This window comes from Temnothorax longispinosus, chromosome 2, assembly GCF_030848805.1.
Source record: "Temnothorax longispinosus isolate EJ_2023e chromosome 2, Tlon_JGU_v1, whole genome shotgun sequence".
Taxonomy (NCBI): domain Eukaryota; kingdom Metazoa; phylum Arthropoda; class Insecta; order Hymenoptera; family Formicidae; genus Temnothorax; species Temnothorax longispinosus.
In genome coordinates, this window is record NC_092359.1 from 1,954,064 (window position 1) to 1,975,343 (window position 21,280).

Genomic DNA, 21,280 nt, shown 5'->3' on the forward strand with positions numbered 1-21,280 from the left:
TACACCATTGTCGCGGTCTCTGCAACTCTGCACTCTCGAGATGGAACAGCGTTTTTCACACGGCGAGACGGAAGAAAAGGCGAAGAGGAATTGAAAGTCTGAAAAATGTGGATTAAAATGAAAGAATATACCTAACGATTCTAGGCTTCTCTCAATTCGGAATCACAGATGTGAGAAAACGCGTTCTGCGTGTGCCAGGAACGCTAAAAACAGACCATATGAATACCGATTTAAAGGTGAGTATATATAAGTAATATAAGTGCGCAGCGTATTGAGTATATATCCAGAAATTCTCTACCTAGCCAATCAACGTGTTTGAAAAATTAGTACGATTCATACGACAAATGAAATGATAGTTTTTGGGGTTAGGAAATCTGTCAGACCGACGGTGTAGAAGGATATTAAAACGGAGTATAGGAATGGAATACAATTTCAAGCTTAATTTACGTTTGTCAAAACATATATATGACTTTGTGCTGGCTTTTAATTCAGATACATTGTTTTTCATATATTTATGTTTTTATATTGTTGTATTCCTACCCGTAAAAAATCAAAAAAATTTGTAAACATATATATGTGGCCGGGTGGGGGACAAAACTCCCCACTCCGCTGGAGATATAACCTAACCTGACCCAACCTATCGTGACATTAATCAATGTTGCTTATTAAAAAGATGACAATTCAGCGGGGTGGCGGGCGAAGCCCGCAAGTATATATTTATAAATTTTATGTAGAATAATTTTCAAATGATTACACATTTCAAATTTCGCGCACTTTCACGCCACTGCGCGTGCTTTCGTGTACGCTGTCGATACGGCAGATTTCCTAACCCCAAAACTGTTATTTTTTTTTTAGCAATTTATAACATTTGTCCTACTCGACAGCGACGATTTTAACTGTTACATTCGTGTTTTACGCACCAAAATACGCAATACTGTAAAATTTCAGCCAAATCGATGAGAAAGCTTCTCACCTTCAGATTTAGTCAATTCATCGTTTTATGAGATGGAGAAATTGCGTTCCTCGAACAGGATGGTCGACATATCCGAGCCGATATTGGCGGAGGACAGTACGTTTACCGCAATAGCGTTATCGTTGAGCGCGGTGTTGGAACAATTGGACGAGAGTGCCAAACACCACGATTACCTTGTTGCCCTGCTGCTCGTTCTGTTGGCGGAATGCGGATTTGGCATTCTGTCCGCTTCCAAAACACCGAAATGGTACTGTATACAACTTGTAGAATATAATATAAATATTGTTTTTAATTTACTGATTAATTTGCATGTGTTATTTACAGGGAGAGAAATACAAGATTAGTTTATATACCCACAAATTGGAAGTCGCAAGAAACAGGCGTATACGAGATACGTTTCACGTTGCGTAACGTAGATTGCATTAGATCGAAATTAGTCGTGATACCTTTCGGCGATAAATTGATACTCAATATAGTGTCAAATGTAGAAAAGAGAAGGGTTTACAGCATGGTTGTACAGACGTTGAAGCACGTGAATCCGTTTACGAAAAATTTATGTCTTCGGTACATGAATCTCAAGGAGATATCACGTAGGTAGGAATGATATATGATTTTATTTATTGTGCGAAGCATTCTTATTATTTTTGAATCTCTGTACTCCGAGTCGTGAAATGTCACAAGTTATTACCCAGTCATCTTGGAATTTTTTTTTGCTATTACTATATATTTGTCCTGTTATTGCATTATGTACAAATATACACACCTACATACTTTACTTATTTCATTACATGGGTAATAGAAACCTTACTAGTGTCATCTGTGTATATAATTTCTTTTTTCTCTTTAAGCTTATATATACATGTGTATATATATCTCTTTTAATAAGTTTATACTATAAATCTTCTCTTTGCATACTCAATTGAGAGTATTAAGTAATGAGTTTCTTACGAGATTAATTTTTCAGGTTTAAGGACACGGTAGCCATACCTTTGCGCGGAGACATATTATTAGCAACAAATTCAATGGGTCCTAATTTGAGGAGCCTACCGTTAGAATTACGTTCGGGAATTGCACGTAAACTGTCACAAATGGATCTTACATGCTACTCAGAATGTTTTAGCCCTAGAATGCTTATCAGGTTTTAAGGAACTTCCTGAATGTTATTCAAGGCTATTCTATTTCCATGAATGTCTATGATTTAAGACTGTTAAAGATCTTTGTATAAAATATTTATATGTAAAACATAAAAAGAGAAGTGTAAGTAAGTTTCTACTGTGATATCTTTGTGAAATATATTATTTTGATTCTTAATTGGGAATGTATTTTATTTTTCTCTTATTTTTTTAATTAAACAGCAATGTTTCAGCAATTATGGAAAATACTATAATTTAATATTACATTTAAAAAACGCAAGAAAAGATAAAATAATAAAATTCTTTATTACTTTTAAAAATCGTTACATGAATTACTGAATTAACGTTCCCTAATTATTCTTTTATTGACGAGACGACGATCCTTTGAATTGTTCGAATAAATTTTGAGATTACAAAGTCACGGCGATAATTACTGTTTGAGGTTATGTAATTCGGACGACCGGTTCTTTGAGGTTAAGCAAGCGAACCTAGCAAACACAAGTTGCCCTTTGAGGTTATGCGGTGCCAGAAAATGATCTTTCGATTTTTAAGTACTGATCGTAAATCACGATATTGAAGAGTTTATTAAATTTCGATTCAAGATGAACGCTGTTACGACAGAGGAAGAGAAAAAGATCATCCACTTTTTAAAATCCCAAGGCTGCTGTTTGAGATGTTGCTTTCGTTTCGTTGGATACCGTACGTCGGAATGTTATTGCAAACCTTTCGAATTTGCGGCACGGGTAAGATTGTTTTAAAAAAACGTCGCATGTCAATCTCAATAAATTCGTTCAAATTTATAACATCGGCATTGTCATGATATTTAAATAAATCTGAAGCAAAAACTGTATTGCAATAAATTTGTATAATATTAATTTAGATTAAAAAAAAAAAAAAACATTGTAAAAGAGTAGCTTTATTGCCAAGATTAACTTGGTCTGACAAGTACTTAATCATATTTTAATATTTATTGCAGCCGAGTTATGCTGATATAAGAGATGATACTTCTGTGTGTGTGGAAGAAGCACCTTGCATCACATGCTTAGGAGTTCTTCAAGATAAGGCACAAGAAAATATTGTTTCAAAAGTAAAGTGTTAACAATATGTATAGCTTTATATACGGTCTATTTAGCCTGATATTTCTGACGTTTTGCTGATACCTTCAATTATATGCAGATAGCGGAGAAAGTAAAGGAGAAAGATTATGATTGTACGACTTTCACTTGCGCATTGACCGTTCCCGTATCGGTGAAGCTCAGAGAACACGTACTGTACGCTTACATGTCCAAGGAGATAGACATTCACGAATCTGTCTTGAGCACTCTTCGAACAAGGTTACAGAGTGTCAAAGATATTTGGAAATTGTTTATGATTCCCCAACTCGAACAGGCTATGGGAAAACGTGCCGATCTGTCGACACCGTCGCCCTTTCTCATCGAGATCTTTTTGACCTACGCCGATGACGAAGTAATATTTAAAAAGTTGTAAGCATTTTTTTTAAGAATTCGTGTAATTTAAAACAAAACTGATACTAGCAACTATGTTATTACCGACATAGGAGATATTTTGTAGATAAAAGAAGATTACTTTCTATAAACGCATCTCGAGAACTTCTTCCGTTTCCACTTGCAGAATGAAACCTAAGAGAGGCAGCGATAGCCAGAAAAAGAGAAAATGGAATGACAACAAATTTAGTAGGAAGAACGTTGATACTTTGCTGACTGAGATGACGGATGAGCAACTCGTGCGACACTTTACGATCTCGGAAATCGTACCAAAAACGTTCGTTTGTGTTGACGATATCTTATGTTCTCACAGCAGTGTCTTCATAGGAGGTAACGTCTTGAATGATATCAAAATAACGCACCACGAGATTTCTTATAAAATTTCAGAATTTCAGGACGTTACAATAAACTCTCCAGGAAGCTTAGTCAGACACCGTGGTTCATAAACGGCGAGAAGAAGGTGGAAACCTCGGTGCAAGATCTGCTCGGCAATCCCATCGCAGAAATTGTGAAGGCAGAATGTACGTTTTGACTGTGTTTGTTCATGTTATTATAGCATATATAATTTTTTTTACAACAAAGCTATGAAACATTTATGTTCGCGTAGCGATAAAATTTTTATCGTCAGGAAGAGAAGACGTCGACGTCAGAAACATATACAATGGCCGACCATTCGCTGTTGAGTTATTGAATCCTCGCATGACGAATATCACTAGCGAGCTTTTGACACGTCTAACCGATAGCATAAATCAGTCGACTAAGCAGGTTCAAATAACATCGAGCTTAAAAGTTCTTTCAAGGTACGTTTTTAAAATTTAATTAAAGTAATGAGATTAGAATACAATGTAGTATAAAGTTAGATAATCAATGATAAGCATAATCGTTGACGAATAAGAATACAATGTAGTATAAAGTTAAGTAATCAATGATAAGCATAATCGTTGACGAATAAGTAATTCGAATTAAAAAAATGGTATTTAATAAGATAATTATATCGAATATATACTCCTAGGTTCGATTTAAAGAAGCTTAAGGAAGGTGAGAACGTTAAAACGAAGTTTTATCGAGCGCTGTGCATCTGTCGAGGCGCGAGTGGCGATTTACCGCAGTTGGAGCATCTGAATAAGCTGAAAAACGTCCGAATTATCCAGAGGACACCGGTGAGAGTGTTGCATAGGCGGCCATTGAGTCCGCGAACGCGTATCATTTGCGAGATGCGCGCGCGTTGGGCGAAACCTCACGAGCTGAAGGAGTTGCATACCGCTACCGAGAGTACCGACGCGTTTTTCGTTCTCGACGTCAAGACGCAAGCGGGTACATACGTGAAAGAATTCGTGCACGGAGATTTCGGTAGGACCAAGCCGAGCCTGGGCGATTTTCTTAACGCCGAAGTGGACATTGTCGCATTGGACGTCACGGGTATCAACTTAAAGTGGCCGTAACGCGAATCTAGCTCGACATTGCATCTAACTTATAAAAAAAGGGACTACAATAAAAGTATCGAACATAAAATATGCGTTGTTGAGTCGATAAAGAACAATATCCTTCTTAATCCTTCTTAAGTTTAAGCTTTTCGTTTAGGTGAATTTTTGTGTTCTACGATCCAGGGATGTCTCTTAACTCCAGCCAAGGAAATTCGCTCCGAACTTTGTTTCTTGATCAACTGCGAGAATAGATTTATAAAATTAAAAATCTTGATTATGCGTATTCTAATACAGAGATGTAAAGCATAAAGTACCTTGGATATAAGGTCTTTGGCTGGAGGTTTGATCTGTTCCGGCCACTGTATACTTATAGTCTTTATCTTCGCGTACGTTTCTTGCGTGGAACCGCTTAAGAAAGGCGGCTGCCCCGTGAGGAACTCGTAACAGAGAATTCCTAAGCACCAATGGTCAACGTAGAAATCATAAGCTTGGCCCATTATCATCTCTGGTGGCAAATAATCCAATGTTCCGCACAACGTGTCTCGTCTGAAAGAATAGATTTCAATCTAATCATTTCGAAGCGAAATTAAATTGTTAAATAATCTCCTTGAAATTTATAATAATGTTGCATAAAATAACTAGCTGTTAAAAAATGAAAAATGGTTTTGAATCATGGTTTTGGAAAAATGGTTTTGTGCTTACTTCGAGGACGGCGCGTGTACGGACCACCCAAAGTCTGCGAGCTTTATATCTCCGTTATACGTAAGTAACAAATTCTCAGGTTTTATGTCTCTGTGAATCACATTGTTCCTGTGACAATACTCCAAAGCGTCGGCCACTTGGTAAGTATATTTGGCAGACCTGAAACGTTTGAATAGTTCTTAACCATTCTTAAACATTTATAAAACAACAGTGGGCGTAGGATTACAAGTGCGTACAAGTGCTCGCTGAATCTCTCGTTTGGTTGACGTTTTAATTCCTTGTACAATTCACCTCTCGCAGCAAATTCCAATACCAGATAGATCCTCTTGTTATCATGGAAATACGTTAACAGCTGAAGAATATGCGGATGTCTAGAAATAATGTGTGAGTAAGAGGATATTTATGTGAGTAAAATATTGAATGTTTTTCGGGGACATGGAGTTATACTGGATGCGTACCTCAAATGCGACTGTATTTCAATTTCTCGCATTACTTGCTTCTCCACGCGTCCCTTTACCAATTCAACTTTGTACAACGTCTTCAAGGCAACCATATACTGAGTAGTTTTCTCCCTGGCTAGATACACACGACCGAATTTTCCTCTTCCTAACGGTGAGCCGATTTCAAAATCTTCTAAGCTCCATTGATAACTATTTAATACATAGCACAAACTGTATAAACATTTGGAAGCACACTTCCCTGACAGAGTCAAGTTTTTAATGTCTCATTCTAGATAATTCAATAAATAAATTTAAAATAACACAACTTATTGACAGTATACACATTTAATATAAAGATATTTAATACTTGAAAATCCTACCCTATGTTGACTATTTATTAATAACTTTATATAATCTCGTATAATATTAAATGCAACTATGTATACCTCCTGCTCCTGTTGTTAACATGCTCCAGCATCTTACTCGTCGTGCTTTTAATAGCTTCTTTATATTCAGCATGCATGGTCGATGGTAAGAATTTAAGTATAAAGTCCATTATGGGCAATATATTGTACGATATCTATGTTACTGAAAAAATATGATACAATACATAAATAAACTGCCAATTTATTTCTATTAAATCATATTTCTATTAAATCAACAATAAAAAGACAGATCCATTATTGCAATAAAAAAGATTATTGGAGTCAATTGGAGTCCTTTCACAACGGATGTTTTCTCTTGCTGAATTGACTGCACTAGATCGGAGTTTATCTCTTTTAGGCCTGGTTTCACCAACGTGATCTAATCGGTCGATTAAACTCACTCTTCGTCTCTTTCTAGGGGGACAGTTAGAAAGAGACGAAGAGTGAGTTTAATCACGTTGGTGAAACCGGGCCTTACTCCACATTGGAAGGAAAAACGATAAACTCTGAACTAGTGCAGCCAGTTCAGCAATAGAAAACAAATCCAAGCATTTGTCAGCATTTACTATCGTCCAGAGTTATCTAACAAGAGGGTTTTTAACAACATTATTATTCACTCACATTAAATTTAAACATACATACGTTGATGTACAGCCTTGAGATGCAATAAGCGTTGAAAAACACCAACCAATAACACGTTTCGCAAAACAGCCGGTAACCGGTAACTGACGCGACACGCGACACGCGTTTCCCTCGCATTTAAATTTACAAGGTTCGGCTAGGTTCGGCAGGGGAACTACGGTGACCCCTCGCGGAGCAGCCGCGAACTATGTATTTGTAATCATAATTGCAATTTTTTTCATTCACGCCCGAAATACGCACAGAAACAACATCTGCGAATTTAGGAAGCAATTTTCGAAAAAATGAACGAAATTGAAAAAAAGACTGCTAATTTAATAATAATTAATGTGTGGGTCGGAACTGCGTCCCAAAACTCATCGAAAAGGGATGAATATTATAATTTTCCCGCGCATAATTTTATTCCGCGGATGTGCCATAGAATATATAGCGCTTTTTTGTTATGTATGGACTTTGTACTTTGTACATTTGCAAATAATGATTCTCGATAAGATAATCTAGTAAAATATTTCCTCGCTATCACTTTGCTAAAAGATTCTTATTAAAAAAAAAAAAAAAATCTTAATAGAGATTCTTCTAATAACGAAAATTCGCATAAAATAAATTGGATTACATTTATTTATTTGAAAATTATCGCTATTATATGCCTAAAATGATACATGTAATCGTTTCAGCATATACTGAAATTAAAATCGACTGTTTTAATATCCTCAGAATATCGTATAAATGTGATGTTTCCTTTGCAATAGCATACCTCTTCTCCTTCTACATATGTGATGGTAATTATTAGGCGTATTATTTTCTAACAAAGTTCTATGTAGATTTTTAAATGTATTGTTACGTTGGGCAAAATTTAATCGCTATGTATACTTCATTTCTTAGTAGAATGTACTAAATACTATCAACTGGTTATACATTCGAGTGTTACAAGTAAAATTCAACTTATCATTCGTATATATAACAAGTACAAATATAAACGAGAAGATATATACAAGCAAATAAATTAATCGTTTCGTATAAAAAAAGAAGAGAAACGCAGGATTTTATCTCGTCGCAATTACAAATTATACTCCGTTTGCGCGCGCTATATCGCCTCACAGGAATTGGCAAAAAACAAAAATTAACAATATAGTCCAACATACAGACGTATATAAAATACAATTAACAAGAGAGATAAACATTTCATAACATACGGTGAAATATATAAAACATATATGTATATATATACACGACGTAATCCTGTCCAATATAAATTTCAATATAAATTATATAGAATATATTCCTATCTAATAATAAAGTTCCTCGATCTGTTAACGCACGTAACAATCACTGTAAACTAAATATATCATCACGTTTGCGCAAAATAAATCATGGTATTTTAGTTCTCCAGTTTTACATCGACTTGTGTCATTCCAACAGACTATAAAACGTTGCACGGTGCCTTCCTAAAGATACGTATGGAAGATACGACATTATTAACTGTACGGGGAATAAAATGAGATATCGATGCATACTCATCGTTCTTCGTTACTTATAGACAAGGTAGATTTATTGCGCTGATAGCGCGAGTGACATTGCGAAAAACGTCGCCTTTTATCATGCAGGTTCTCATATCAGACAAGATTATCCGAATATATCCGTCTGGCTTCCATCTCGTTTCTTCCGGAAAACAATGTGCACACACTGCGGGTGTAGAATTTGAAATTTTTATTATACGTGTGTCCTTATTTTTTTCTCTTTTTTTTCATATAAGTATACATATGCTTACGCTAGGTGCATGTTTCGTTTAATCGCGTGCATGCAGATAATCCTTTCTATTCCTAGTTAACAGCGGAATTGTATTGTTACTGAAATATCGTATCAATATATATATGTATATTATTTATATTACGATGCTCTTATATAAAATGCGAAGATTCTTAATGCGACCGTTGTTAAATCAATTTCGAGCGTTCGATAAATTATAGATCTACGTTTGGGTATGGTGTGTGTCCCCTCGCTTAGTTATGACAATAATATATTCCAGACTTTTTGCAACATTAACATTAATGTTCTACATTTCTTATAAGTATCGAAGGTGAAATAAGGTGATAACGTTTGCGATAACGTTAAAATTATCGATTGCACCAATTATAAATTGATACGAGTCATAAGAACGAATGCGCGGTAGCAACAAATAACGTGAAAAGAACGTAAGAGAAGTCTGCATACTCAAAATTCGCAAACGTAATCGTTATGGTATTCCAATTGTAAATGCACTTCGCGATCGTGTTCCCTATCCGCTTGTCTCTCTTTTTTTTTTGTTGTTTCTGTAGGAGTACGCTTATCCGTAGGCGATAAGTACTAATTAGATTAGATATAGCACTACATTATTGCAGAAAACATTGTGTAACGGGTATATCGACGTGTAATCTTTAGCTCGATATTAGGAAGGAATAAGTATCGTGTTACGCTAATAGTAATCGCTCGGCTTAAAGTTGTAAACCTATACAAACAAGTAGCAGCCGTATTTTCAAATCAAACGAACGCAAGAAACAGAAAGGACCAAGGGGAGAAAAGTGGAGAAGGAAGAAGAAAAAAAGAGATAATTATGAACTGTACCAATTAGACGTACACTACATTCGTTACCTTAATAAATTTGGCAGTGCAAGAGTGACAAATGATGACGGTCATACTTGATCGTCATAATTCCTTCGCCGTAAAATATCGGGGAAAAAAAAGGAAAGAACAGAAGTGAAATCGTATTAACAGTCGTGTTTTAAAGAAAACAAAGGAAAGTTATTCTTTCAATAAATATAAATTATATACATCGAAATAATGTACAATACTTGCTCCTTGCTTTATTAAACGAGAGAACATAATTAAGAAGCGTTTGTTGTTAAATTATCCTGAGGTAGGAAAGAACAAGAAATTTGTCGATTCAGTATTGTTTGTAGTCAGTATTATTTAGGCTTTTAAAGCCTAAAGTCTATAATAATCTTGGTTAATTTGTAGTAAGAATATCGATTTTTGAAAGAAAGAGATTTACAAAGTACACAAAGTAAGAGAAATAAAGACCATAGGCTCTATTACTTTACAACAACAAAAAAACAACGACATTCTCGGTGTAATACTCGCCAATATCTGACAGTAAGGCTGTGTATTTAATTAATAAAAAATAATCATGAGGATTACGACGTTCGAAATAATCGTCTCTCACATTCTTGCATACCGTGATTCTCCATGTGACTTCATGGATACGCTAACGATTTAAAAAGATGTAGTAAATAAGGTAAATAAGAAAAATTGCACGAGGAAGCAATGATAATACGGGCCAATTACATCTAAATATAAAAATGAAACTACTTTATAGTTTCCACTGAAAATAGAGCGTGACTCAATAACGAATACGCATGGTCTGGGAATATCGTTGCCAGAAAATAACGCAAGTAGAGCGCAACTGATCAGCGTAGATCCGGATTATCATGAATTTGCTTTTTTATACGTAACAATACTGTCGTGTACCACTGATCCAATCTTGAAATTGAATCGTATTCCTTCACCGCTTCTGTGTAACCTTCTAGATTCTGTTCCTCCAAATGCTCTATCAACGTCTACAGATGTACAATATTCAACAAGTTATCAAATAGTATATATATATGTAAAAAAAAGAGATAATTAGACAAAGTTAACTTAACGTGGACACGTACCTTAACCAGTTTGTATTCTCTAGAATCTTGAAAAGCGGGATACTGCTCCTGATAACGCTCGATCGCGTGCTGGGCGTTTAACGAGTCCACGCACAAGTGGCACAACGCAGCGCGGAAGAAGTAATCCTTGGCGCTGTATTTTAGTAAAGAACTTTCTAATGCCGCGGAAGCGACCTGCAATATGAAATGACAAGATTCAAACATCCGCATTCGGATTAATCAATGAAATTATTGATGTTTACAACGCGCTGTCGCGCACGTATGCGAGAGAGATGCCTTCGATTTTTACCTGCTCATAGATCCGAATGGCTTTATCGTAATTCTCAAGTTGCGCGGCGTACTGCGCGACTTTCAGGAGACACTTGTTCGCGGAGGAGTTACTTTCCTCGCCGCGGAAATAGTCCGCGGCCTGCTCGTAGTGGTGCACCGCGCGCTCCAGATCGACCGCCTCGCTTTCGTAGATCTCGGCTATACTTTGATGATGCTTGGCTGCCATCGTAAAACGACCCATGTCGGTATAAATCTCGATGGCTTTCAACAGGCAGCTGATCGCCTCTGTAAGGACGAAGAAGCAAGGATACGTTACATTAATTTCGGATACCTTAATCACCAGATTCTCCACCATTCAATCAAAATTATTCTCATAAGTTACCGTTTGTATCGGACTTCTTGAAGCAATTGGCAGCGTCTACGTAATTACTAGCCGCGTCGTGACGACTACCCGCCTTCGCGTGTAACTCCCCCGCGTCATAAAACGCCTTCCCCGCCGAACTCCACTTCTTTGCCATCTTGAACATGTTCGCCGCCCGTTGGTAACATTCCACCGCTTCCTCGACCTTTGACGAGCTCCTGCAAAGCAAAATTGAACATTGCCACGTGTTACGATGCAAGGTACGACACCGACGCGGTGGACTTTGGTATCCTTCGACGACACAATGGGTGCTTTTTTTTTCATTTAGTGACACAAGTCGACACAAACGTCAGCTTATCTTTCTTGGCATTTAATGAGTGACAAAGACAGGACGAGACTTGTGTCGACTTGTGTGTCAGTAAATGGAAAGCACCCAATATCGGTCGAAACGAGACTCTACGATGAAAGGTATGAGAGGATCGCGATTTCCAGAGAAACAGCACGAACGGACAGCAATACCGTTCACAGATGTCACGTATTGACACATGTCCGTGGCGTACGCACGTACGGGAGGGTGTCGCGCGACGTCGGAACGACGTAAAAACGGAGTCGCAATAACGCGCCACCGAGGACGGCGAGGACGTCGTGCGGTTCGCGACCCGCGATCGAACGACGCGGGATGGTAGCGCAGGGGTGGAAGGGGGGAGGGAGAATAGCGAAGGTACACGCGCTCGCGAATCGGGCGAGTTCAAGTGGCAAATCGATCGTCTCACCCGAACAGGGTGCCGAAGAAGCCCTTCGACGACGACAGCTTCCTCTCGGCCTCCGCCACCAGGTGCAACGCCTTCTGCTCGCTGTCGGCCATCTCGGCGGACGTCGGTCCGATTGTTTTCTTTCCTTTCCGCCCGTATACGAAGCCCTCTCAGGCCCGATTCATCGACTGCAAACTGCAAGTCAATAGATTTTCACCTGATCTCGCCGACGCGTACCCGTACCCCCGCGACCTCGCGACGTCACTAGGCCTAGGCTCCAAGACTGTCCCAAGAGTCGCGTAGACGGCCAACGGCGAGGGTGTCTGTTCTGTCATTGCCGTCAGGGTTGCCAATCCTTCCAATCCTCCCCCCCCCCCGCCCCGATCAAGACTTTAAAGCAGGGTACACAAGGTATCGCGCGACATTTGAAAACCGGCAACCGCAAATTGAAGAAATCGAATTGATATAAAAAATATAAAATAATATTATCACATAAAACAACTTTTGTTACAACAGACGTATGTTATTGAAAACACAATTAATAAATCTCTGTTATATGGCCCAGATTCGGTTCTAAGAATGTCTTACAAATGAAAAAGATAAATATAAAAGTAAGATTTGTATTCATTTGTATTTCTTTCAAAAAATGAACGTTTCCATTGGACGTAGACGTGCACTCCGAAGTTAGCGGAATTCGGTGCGGCGAGGTCCGACTGCAAAGTGCGATCGCGAGCTGTATGTAGTACATACGCACTGTACGGAGTACAGTTGGCAATTGACTTGCGCTTCAAGCTTCAAGCAGAGCGTGCTCGCGCGCAAATTACTCCGGCCTTCCTTCCTTCAGTTCCTTCTTCTATTCGGATCTACTTGAAAAACTGACGACGGTATACGCAACGCGTTGATCGGTCGGACATGTCGTTTCTATACAGGCAGGAGATAAAATCGCTGCAGGACGGCACGCCGAACACTTTCGTAATCGGCGTGATTATAAACAGCACGAACGTGAGAACGTTCGACGCCACTCAAGCCAGGTGTACGCATCTCCGTCGTATTCTTTTTCTCTTCTTTCCTATTGCACATTCTCGCATTTAAAACGAAGATACGGATAAAGAGATTTGGAAACGTACGGACTCTGATTCGCGGAAAATGTCCTTTTTTTGACGGAAAAGCTTGCTGAATTACGCGTTGCGCCATTTCGTCGTTCACAAACGCGCGTTCGATTTTCCATTAAACTCGTCGCGTCGTTGAAATTCGAGAAACTAACGAATAACTAAATTACTTTTTTTTTTAATTTTTGATCTTTTAACTTTATCATACTAAATGAAAAAGAGAGAGAAGAAACTTTTGTTCCTGCCTTTTAATTATTTTGTCGATTGTTGTAGTTAACAATGGCGAACGTAGCGTGTGGACATTTACTTTGCGCGACTCCGAGGAGGATTTTATTAACGTCACCGTGTGGGGTGGCACGGAATTCGTGAAGAAATTATCGACCACGTTTAACATCGGGTCCGTAGGTAAATATGTTAAAAATAAGTCGCCCATAAATTACAAAAAACACCATCATTTTGAAATTAATATTTTCTAATTAAATTAAGCGTCATTGATCGGACTACTGTTAGGGAATCGATATTAATTTAATTATTTAGTAATTGTTATCTAAAAAATTATATCAAGATATGTACATGCAGTTTCCCTTTGTTTTAGATATTTAATATATATTCTCTATATAATTTCTATTTAATTCAAATTATTTCACCATGTATAAATATAAACAGTCAAATATAAATATAATATCACTTTTCGTGAATAGAAAAAGGATAATTAATTTATGTTTCAAGATTTATAGCGAAGTCTTGATAAAGGATTCGAGTGTCTGTTTCACAGTGGAGGTGATAAGTGCGAAAATCGTAAAACGCAATTCCAACGATAAGAACGAGCAATTCTTGCCGTCGACTTCCAGCCCTTTCGCCCTAATTGTGAACGAGGGTACGGCCCTTGTACAGAATCACGACGCGCCGACTCGCAAAGGATACGAGGATCTACTGACGCGGCCCGTGAAAAGCGTGACCTCCGCGAAAAGCCTGAAAACGATTTTGGACAACATAGAGGCACTGTGCGATCGTTTTGTCGACCTTCTGGTGGTCGTTACGTTTGTAAGTTGCAACAAGTAAAGTGTCGAGTCCAATCAGACATCGCGTTTCTCGTGGGCTAATGGAAAAATAGACAAATTTATTTAATCGTAAATTAGAAATTATTACAAATCTGCAACTATATTTCTAAAGTTCCGAATTCTCTCAAGTAAGCTCAACACAAAAATCTTCAGCTGCTCCAACAATTAAAACTGTCACCTTTACGTTCGTGATTATAATAATCTGTAATTATATCGATTAAACGTACTCTGCAGATCGCTGACACGCGTCATATAATGACACGGGACGGACGAGCTCTAACGTGTCGCAGTTTCGAGATCGCGGACGGATCGACGGACAATACGGTGTCGTTGATGCTGTGGGATAAGGACTGGATCGAGAGATCGGCCCTTTGGGAACCGAAGAAGACAATGCTGTTCCTGATTGACGCTCGCATTGCATTTGACGAATATAAAAAGAAAACGACGTTGAGTATCTGTATGTTGAAGATCTGATTTCGACTTTTAATATAATATTGATTAATGAAATTTCTCTTTAAAAAAATAAATAATAATTTGGGGAAGGGCCATGAAAGTCTCCGAATAAGATTCACATATTTTCTTAAATATTTGATAGAGCACTATAATGTGTCTCGATGTTCATAAAAAATTCTTTTATTTCAAAATATAAAACAGTTCCTTTTTAAGTTATTCAAACAATAGAGAAATGGTGATATATACGTTTTTCAAATTCAATATTCGGATATTTTCCATATTGGGGAAGCGCACTATATGAATAATAGAAAGACTTGTTACTATACTTTCGCAATATTCGTCTCTATTGCACGCAGCAAGACGAACGTTGATCACGGAGTGTCTAAACGTACCGCAAGCCGTAGATATTATGACCGCAGTGCAACATTATGATCCTGATTCCGTATGTAGCGACCCGTTCGCCGTACCAAATCGTAAGAATAGCAAATAAATGTTTTATGCCGAAATTAACATAAAGATAATTTTATAGCGTATATATTTTAATGTGTCATTTTTGCGACATTTATTGCTGTGTCTGTTAAATATATCTTTCAATTATTTATTATCAATTATGATATTATCTACAATATTATCGCTTAAAGAATGTTTTGAATAATGAACATAATAATGGCAAAAGGAAAAAATAGGTACCTCTTATTCTTTCTCTTCCTTTCTCTCTCTTCTCTCTCTCTCTCTCTTTCCTATATTTTATAGAGATAAAATTTTTAGCGCAATTATATTCTTTGTGCGTGTATAATGAAAATTTTGCCATTATCATTATTATTATATTAATTTGTGTGTTAACAGCGGACACCATCACGACCGTAATGACGGTACAGCAAATCACGGAGAAATTACAGAGGAAACCGACTACGGAGGGTGAGAGATTGCAATTCGCGACAATCGTAAGAGCGTCAGTAACCGAAATGAATTTGGATGGTCCACTCAAAGACGTGATATTTATAAAATGGTACCTTTTCTTTATTATTCACTTTATATTGTTCAATTAAAGAATCACGCTGTGTCATTCTCACTTTTACTTCTAGCGCTCTGTGTAAGAAGACTGTCGCGGACGTGCAGGATTCTTGTATGAATTTAAATTGTCCGTCGGGCAATGGGACGCGAACGCCATTAAATACTGTAAAGTTTAACGTCAAAATTAATTTGAAGGACGACACCGGATATCTCATCGGATGTCGTTTAACCGGCGACATCGCGGAGCGAGTTTTAGGCTGCACAGCTGATGAATTTCAGGTACCTACTACTTTATTTAAATTTACTTAGAGGCTGAAAAACTATTTTCAATTGTACTAAAAATATATATATATATATATATATATATATATATAAATCTCTAAAAAATTCTTTGTCGATAACGAAATAGCAAAATAATGGAAGTCAAGATTGAGACATGCAAAATACTTTTTCATATCTGTTAAATAATCTTAGTTTTAAAATTAATTTGACCAATATGCGAAAAGTATAATTATATTGCAGGCAATGACGGTAGAAAAGCGCGGCGAATTAAAGTGGCTGTATCTGTTAGAGAAATGCGAGGTTCGCCTGCACATTCTTGGACCAACGTCTGTCTTCCGACGCGCCTTGTATAACGTCTTATCTATTCAACCTGACAAAGAAACGGAGCAAGCTATCAAACACATTGCAACTACGCCCGAGTATTAAAAATTAATATCTCTGATTTGATACAAATATTTAATATAAATAATATTTAATATAAATATTTAATATAAATAATATTTAATACGACAATAATTTGTCCTAATATATATAATAATTATTAGATATAATTAAGCTTTTTATTTTATGTCAAAAAATATAATATATTTCTATAAATACTTTTTTTTAACATACTTTTGTAACGTATATATTTATTCATATATATATATAATATATAAATTAAATATGCAGATAAGAAAAAAATAAAATAAAAAAGTTATTTGCCGAAAATAAAAGATAACGGATTTTATTTAATTAACAGCAGGGAATACATGTGTAAAATTTTTTGCGCCGATTAAAATGATCACATATTAAAGTTATTATATCGGATCTATCTTTTCAGCTCAGCTTATATTTAAAAAATTTATAACTTTTATTTTCCGTAATTGCTTTATTTTATTTGATATTAATTACTGAAGTGCAGAAAGTGTACGAAGGTGTAGCTAAGTAGCTGATGTAACGCCTTTAGGAACGCGCGATGAATCTAACCGCATCGGTAAACATTTGAATTTGTGACATCGTTCGCACGAGAAACGCAACGTATTTCGCCGTTACTTACTGCCGGCCGGGTGATCTGGGGATGATCCTCGTCGTCGTAGGCACGGTATTTCTCGTTCGATCGCCGACGTGCGGTGGACAGAGAGGCGGAACCGAGGTTGGCGCTTAGCATCCCAACGTAAACGTTGAGAGAGTGTCACGTACGAATTTTGTCAATTGTCACGAGACACATTTATCCGATGCCTTCTCATGACAAACGCACGTTGCAAGTTTTGCAGAAGACTTACGATGAACTGCAGCGTTATTACACTCTGTTGCGGCTGATCAGGGCCGATCTCGAGAGAATAGCGAAGAACTTCTCCGCGATAGACGGTGGGTACCGGCAAGTGTGATACTTTTGGATACACGCAATTGACTTAACCTGTGAATTGACAAACGACCTTCCTTTTTTTTTTCTTTTTTTGGAATGGGGAGTTTGTTGTAACTGGCATCCTTATTCTGTGATCTCTAGAAGCTCTAATAATACAGTGAATTCTTTAAAGAATTCTATAGTTTATCCTTGGTACTGATTAAATGATAAAGTGATTCCGTAAAGCTCTGAAAATAAAACCTCTCAGATTAATAGAAACTATGTAATGATTCCAGTTTGATCTTTAAAGGATAGCCTTTTCTAAAAACTGGTTATTATAGAATTATAGATCTTTTTATTATAGATAAAATCTTGTTATATTAGTTGTTTTCCTAATGAATAAATTCATTAGCGTGATTTCGTAGGCTTCTGATAATATTCTTCCATTGGATAAGATAAACTTACTAATTGCTTTAAAATCCCTGAAGAAAACATGGCGATAACTTGCGCGATCCTAAAAACATTTAGACTAAGTCGCTTATACTAGCAATTTGTAATATAATTTACAATAAATTTTATTCTGTAACTACAATTTTTGTACAGAATGGCTATACAGAAATTAGGTGTGCATTATGATCACATAAGTAAACGATTTACTTCTCTTGTGTTTATATTACTAAAAATTTATCATGTTAATTGAAACATATGCTTGCTCATTTCAGGAGCATAGGAGTTAATTCAAGGACAGACACGTAGACCACTTAGCAGTATATAAACAAGAAGAAAGTAAAAAAAAAATCTTTTAAAAATGGATTCTCGAAAGTCTTTGGTACATAAGAGGTTGGAAACTCTACAGAATTCGCCGACTTCTTCATCGCCGTTGCGAAGAAAGTCCATTCAAACCCCAGGTTTAAACGCCACGACGAATACCCTTTCGGAAAACGACGATGAGGCGGAACGTATCGCTCGTCGACGTGAGATGCTTATTACGTCGACAACGCCGCCTAGCACAAGCAGCAAAAGATTCTCCCTAGGCCTGGGATTCTTAGCGGATATTCCGGCGCCCCAGATGGCCGAGAGCATAAATCAATGCATAAAACTGAGCGCCGAGAACAAGATCAATGTCAAGAATGCATTTAGCTTGGAGATGATCGACTTTATGACGTATATGATAAAGAAGCAAGATGCCAATATGTCGAATCTGCAAGTGGCCAGCACATCCTTGGACGTGAGCACCAAGATCTACGGATATCGTGTGGACAGCGTGCACATGGAGATACTCAAAATGGTCGGTGGACTGGTGATAGACAATGCGGAGAAAAGCACGGAGGAGCAGGAGGAAGCTATGCTGGACGATGCGGGGGCAAATGTCGAGGGGCAGAAAAAAAAGAAGAAGAAAGCGAAGCAAAAGATCTTCAGCACCGTGGAGGCTCTGAGAGGCAACGTCGAGATCGCGAAGCCTATGTCGGCGATGATAGGCGAGACAGATCTGCAGACCAGCGACATGCTGTACCAGGCGACGCTGCCGAACCACGCAAATTCCGGCTTCTATCTACATCCGTACAACGACGTGCTCGTCGACGCCATAGAGGATACGCCCGAGTCGCGAGGTAACGCGAATGCGAAGTACGCCATACCGGCGATCGAGGACTTCTCGGATTTAGAGATATGCGCGTCGTATTCGAACTTCGAGTTTCTCAATTGGTCCGTGAATAACGAGCCGGAAGAGATGTCCGAAGAAGAAGCCGAGCCTGATGAGAATGACAACGGATTCCAATTCGATTTGGACGCGAGCGTGGAACACGACGATGAGCCGGCGCCCGAGCCCATGAATTATTTCGACATCGAACACGACGACGACAACCACGAGAACAACGTTCAGGCATGTTATCGGAAGACAGCGGATCGTACAGACGTGAATGTCGTGGACGTACCCAACGTCCGGATGTCCGAGTACTCCTTCGTTCAACCTAACATGAAGTTGCACTGGGCCGGCCCGTCTCATTGGAAGTTTTGGAATTTCGGTAGATCTTTTACTGCCACCGAGGGTGGCTCCAAGGTGGTAGCGGCTTGCATGCAGGCTAAACTGCGAAAGAGAAAACAGTTCGAGATGCTGTACGACGAGGCACGCGATAACATAGACGCAAAGTTTGCCTCGAGCCAGTCCATTAGGTTGCACGCCAAGACCGCAAAAGCAGAATGGAGCGCCGAGAGCTTGTCGCTACCGGAAGATGTGCATTACGACATCGCACAAACGAGAAAGCTCTACCTGTACCCGAAAGTATTTATAAAGCCGGCGAGCAGCGGGGATAAAGAGAACGGGGATGCGGCGACCGCTGCGGACGTGTTTGACGGCGAGAGATACGACTATAACAATCCAAACGACACGCAGGAGTACTGTCCCAATGTTGAACACGATGACGACTATGATGATTACGGAAGTAGGGATGACAATGACGATTGCAACTTCAGCGATACCGCCGCCGTGTTGGGCAGCCAGGGTCTCATCGGCGACAATCTGGTCGCCGCGCCAAAGCTGGTTAATAAGATACCTATCGCGTATTGCTTGAAGGCGAAGAAAATCGACATGCGACAATTGAAGAAATCCATATGGAGTTGCCTGAGGTCAACGAGTGATAACGCAACGGCGGCAAATGCGCAGGAGACGGTGGACGAGGCCGATACGATGAAGGAGAGCAAGCAGTTCAGCGACGTATACAAGGCGCTGCCGAAATTGCTGACGAAAAGCAACGCCGAGGCATTGAGTGTGCCGATCTCCTTTATATCCATGCTACATCTGGCGAACGAGAAAGGATTGAAGGTTTGTTCGGTACCCGACATGTCTGACCTTATCATCGAGCCTGGGGAATCGTCGTTAATGTGAGAGGACTTCGTCTGTGTATGTACATATTCAAGCAGACATATAGCAACTCCGTTGTTCGGAGTGTAATATTTGTCTGTGGGAGATTATACATTAAACGTTTTATGTGTAATACATATTGATATTTTTCTAAAAAGTAGACGTAATAAAAAATTGCGTTGCAAATTTATTTACTTTCGTTAGGATATATTTATACGACATATAATTTCAATAAGGAGTATTTGAATCGAAGATAGGAAGAATATTTACGTTGTAATTGTTGCAGGTGTCGACAAACGAAAGGACAACGAGTTAACGATCTTTTGCGAAAACTCGGCGGCAGCGATCGTATCGGAAATTAAATAAATCTAATTCGGTGTCAATAGATTACGATAAATGTACAAACGTTTACCGTATATGCCGTATACTTATCCGCTTGAAATCTTATCTCACGAAGACGTTTCGCTGTCCGACTTTTCGCGTTGTCCTCATCGACGGTCGATTTGCTAGATTCAAATTACCTGGAATTTTTATATGAAATAATTATAAATGAATAGGCTATTGGAAGTTGTTGCAAGAATGTTTACGATATTTTTTTAAATAAGATGATAATATTTAGCGTGACATATCGTACGATGTAATACGTGTATATACACGTGTATATTTTTTCATACAAAGAATAAAGTATCTTTTTCTATTAATTCGAAAAACGGGTTTGTCACCCTCATTATACTTGATCTAAGTTACAGAAGTATCAATTTGTTTAGTCTCTTTTATGTACAAAGCTTCACATGCGTTTCACACATATCGCAGATCACTTGTTTGACCACGCATAAATCCATCATGAGTTGCACGCGACCA

General features: G+C 38.2%; 6 protein-coding genes across 9 annotated transcripts; 4 read left to right on the plus strand and 2 right to left on the minus strand.

Moving 5' to 3' along the window:
• Positions 1-6: 6 nt before the first annotated feature.
• LOC139825319 (F-box only protein 7-like) lies at positions 7-2,284 on the plus strand. 3 transcript variants are annotated; one of them, XM_071797959.1, is made up of 4 exons: positions 7-236; positions 949-1,220; positions 1,298-1,567; positions 1,938-2,284. In XM_071797959.1, the coding sequence occupies exons 2-4, from the start codon at positions 1,006-1,008 to the stop codon at positions 2,116-2,118; spliced, it is 666 nt and encodes a 221-aa protein (XP_071654060.1). In that variant the 5' UTR covers positions 7-236; positions 949-1,005; the 3' UTR covers positions 2,119-2,284. The 3 variants fall into 3 exon arrangements, with proteins under 3 accessions (XP_071654060.1, XP_071654062.1, XP_071654061.1); XM_071797961.1 differs by having other exon boundaries at positions 980-1,220; XM_071797960.1 differs by lacking the exon at positions 7-236 and adding an exon at positions 329-709.
• Positions 2,285-2,420: 136 nt separating this feature from the next.
• Positions 2,421-5,123, plus strand: Pus10 (Pseudouridine synthase 10). Its single transcript, XM_071797953.1, has 7 exons — positions 2,421-2,849; positions 3,083-3,193; positions 3,283-3,590; positions 3,739-3,941; positions 4,007-4,132; positions 4,219-4,411; positions 4,624-5,123. The coding sequence occupies exons 1-7, from the start codon at positions 2,709-2,711 to the stop codon at positions 5,051-5,053; spliced, it is 1,512 nt and encodes a 503-aa protein (XP_071654054.1). The 5' UTR covers positions 2,421-2,708; the 3' UTR covers positions 5,054-5,123.
• Positions 5,107-7,693, minus strand: Aurb (aurora B). Of its 2 annotated transcripts, none has more exons than XM_071797956.1 (7): positions 7,245-7,693; positions 6,624-6,765; positions 6,196-6,387; positions 5,974-6,108; positions 5,738-5,896; positions 5,350-5,581; positions 5,107-5,274 (listed from the first exon to the last, which is right to left on the minus strand). In XM_071797956.1, exons 2-7 carry the CDS (start codon positions 6,731-6,733, stop codon positions 5,176-5,178), a joined length of 927 nt encoding a protein of 308 aa, XP_071654057.1. In that variant the 5' UTR covers positions 6,734-6,765; positions 7,245-7,693; the 3' UTR covers positions 5,107-5,175. The 2 variants fall into 2 exon arrangements, with proteins under 2 accessions (XP_071654057.1, XP_071654056.1); XM_071797955.1 differs by having other exon boundaries at positions 7,224-7,693.
• Positions 7,694-7,841: 148 nt separating this feature from the next.
• Positions 7,842-12,587, minus strand: Alphasnap (Alpha-soluble NSF attachment protein). Its single transcript, XM_071797957.1, has 5 exons — positions 12,335-12,587; positions 11,583-11,779; positions 11,220-11,485; positions 10,931-11,104; positions 7,842-10,834 (listed from the first exon to the last, which is right to left on the minus strand). The coding sequence occupies exons 1-5, from the start codon at positions 12,424-12,426 to the stop codon at positions 10,685-10,687; spliced, it is 879 nt and encodes a 292-aa protein (XP_071654058.1). The 5' UTR covers positions 12,427-12,587; the 3' UTR covers positions 7,842-10,684.
• A 139-nt stretch (positions 12,588-12,726) lies between these two features.
• On the plus strand, positions 12,727-16,852 carry Hdm (meiosis specific with OB domains hold'em). The gene is made up of 8 exons (XM_071797954.1): positions 12,727-13,346; positions 13,696-13,827; positions 14,198-14,466; positions 14,718-14,940; positions 15,293-15,409; positions 15,783-15,945; positions 16,022-16,229; positions 16,473-16,852. The coding sequence occupies exons 1-8, from the start codon at positions 13,226-13,228 to the stop codon at positions 16,656-16,658; spliced, it is 1,419 nt and encodes a 472-aa protein (XP_071654055.1). The 5' UTR covers positions 12,727-13,225; the 3' UTR covers positions 16,659-16,852.
• Positions 16,853-17,191: 339 nt separating this feature from the next.
• On the plus strand, positions 17,192-21,120 carry LOC139808663 (condensin complex subunit 2-like). The gene is made up of 2 exons (XM_071770886.1): positions 17,192-17,582; positions 18,282-21,120. The coding sequence occupies exon 2, from the start codon at positions 18,368-18,370 to the stop codon at positions 20,441-20,443; it is 2,076 nt and encodes a 691-aa protein (XP_071626987.1). The 5' UTR covers positions 17,192-17,582; positions 18,282-18,367; the 3' UTR covers positions 20,444-21,120.
• The last annotated feature ends 160 nt before the right edge of the window (positions 21,121-21,280 follow it).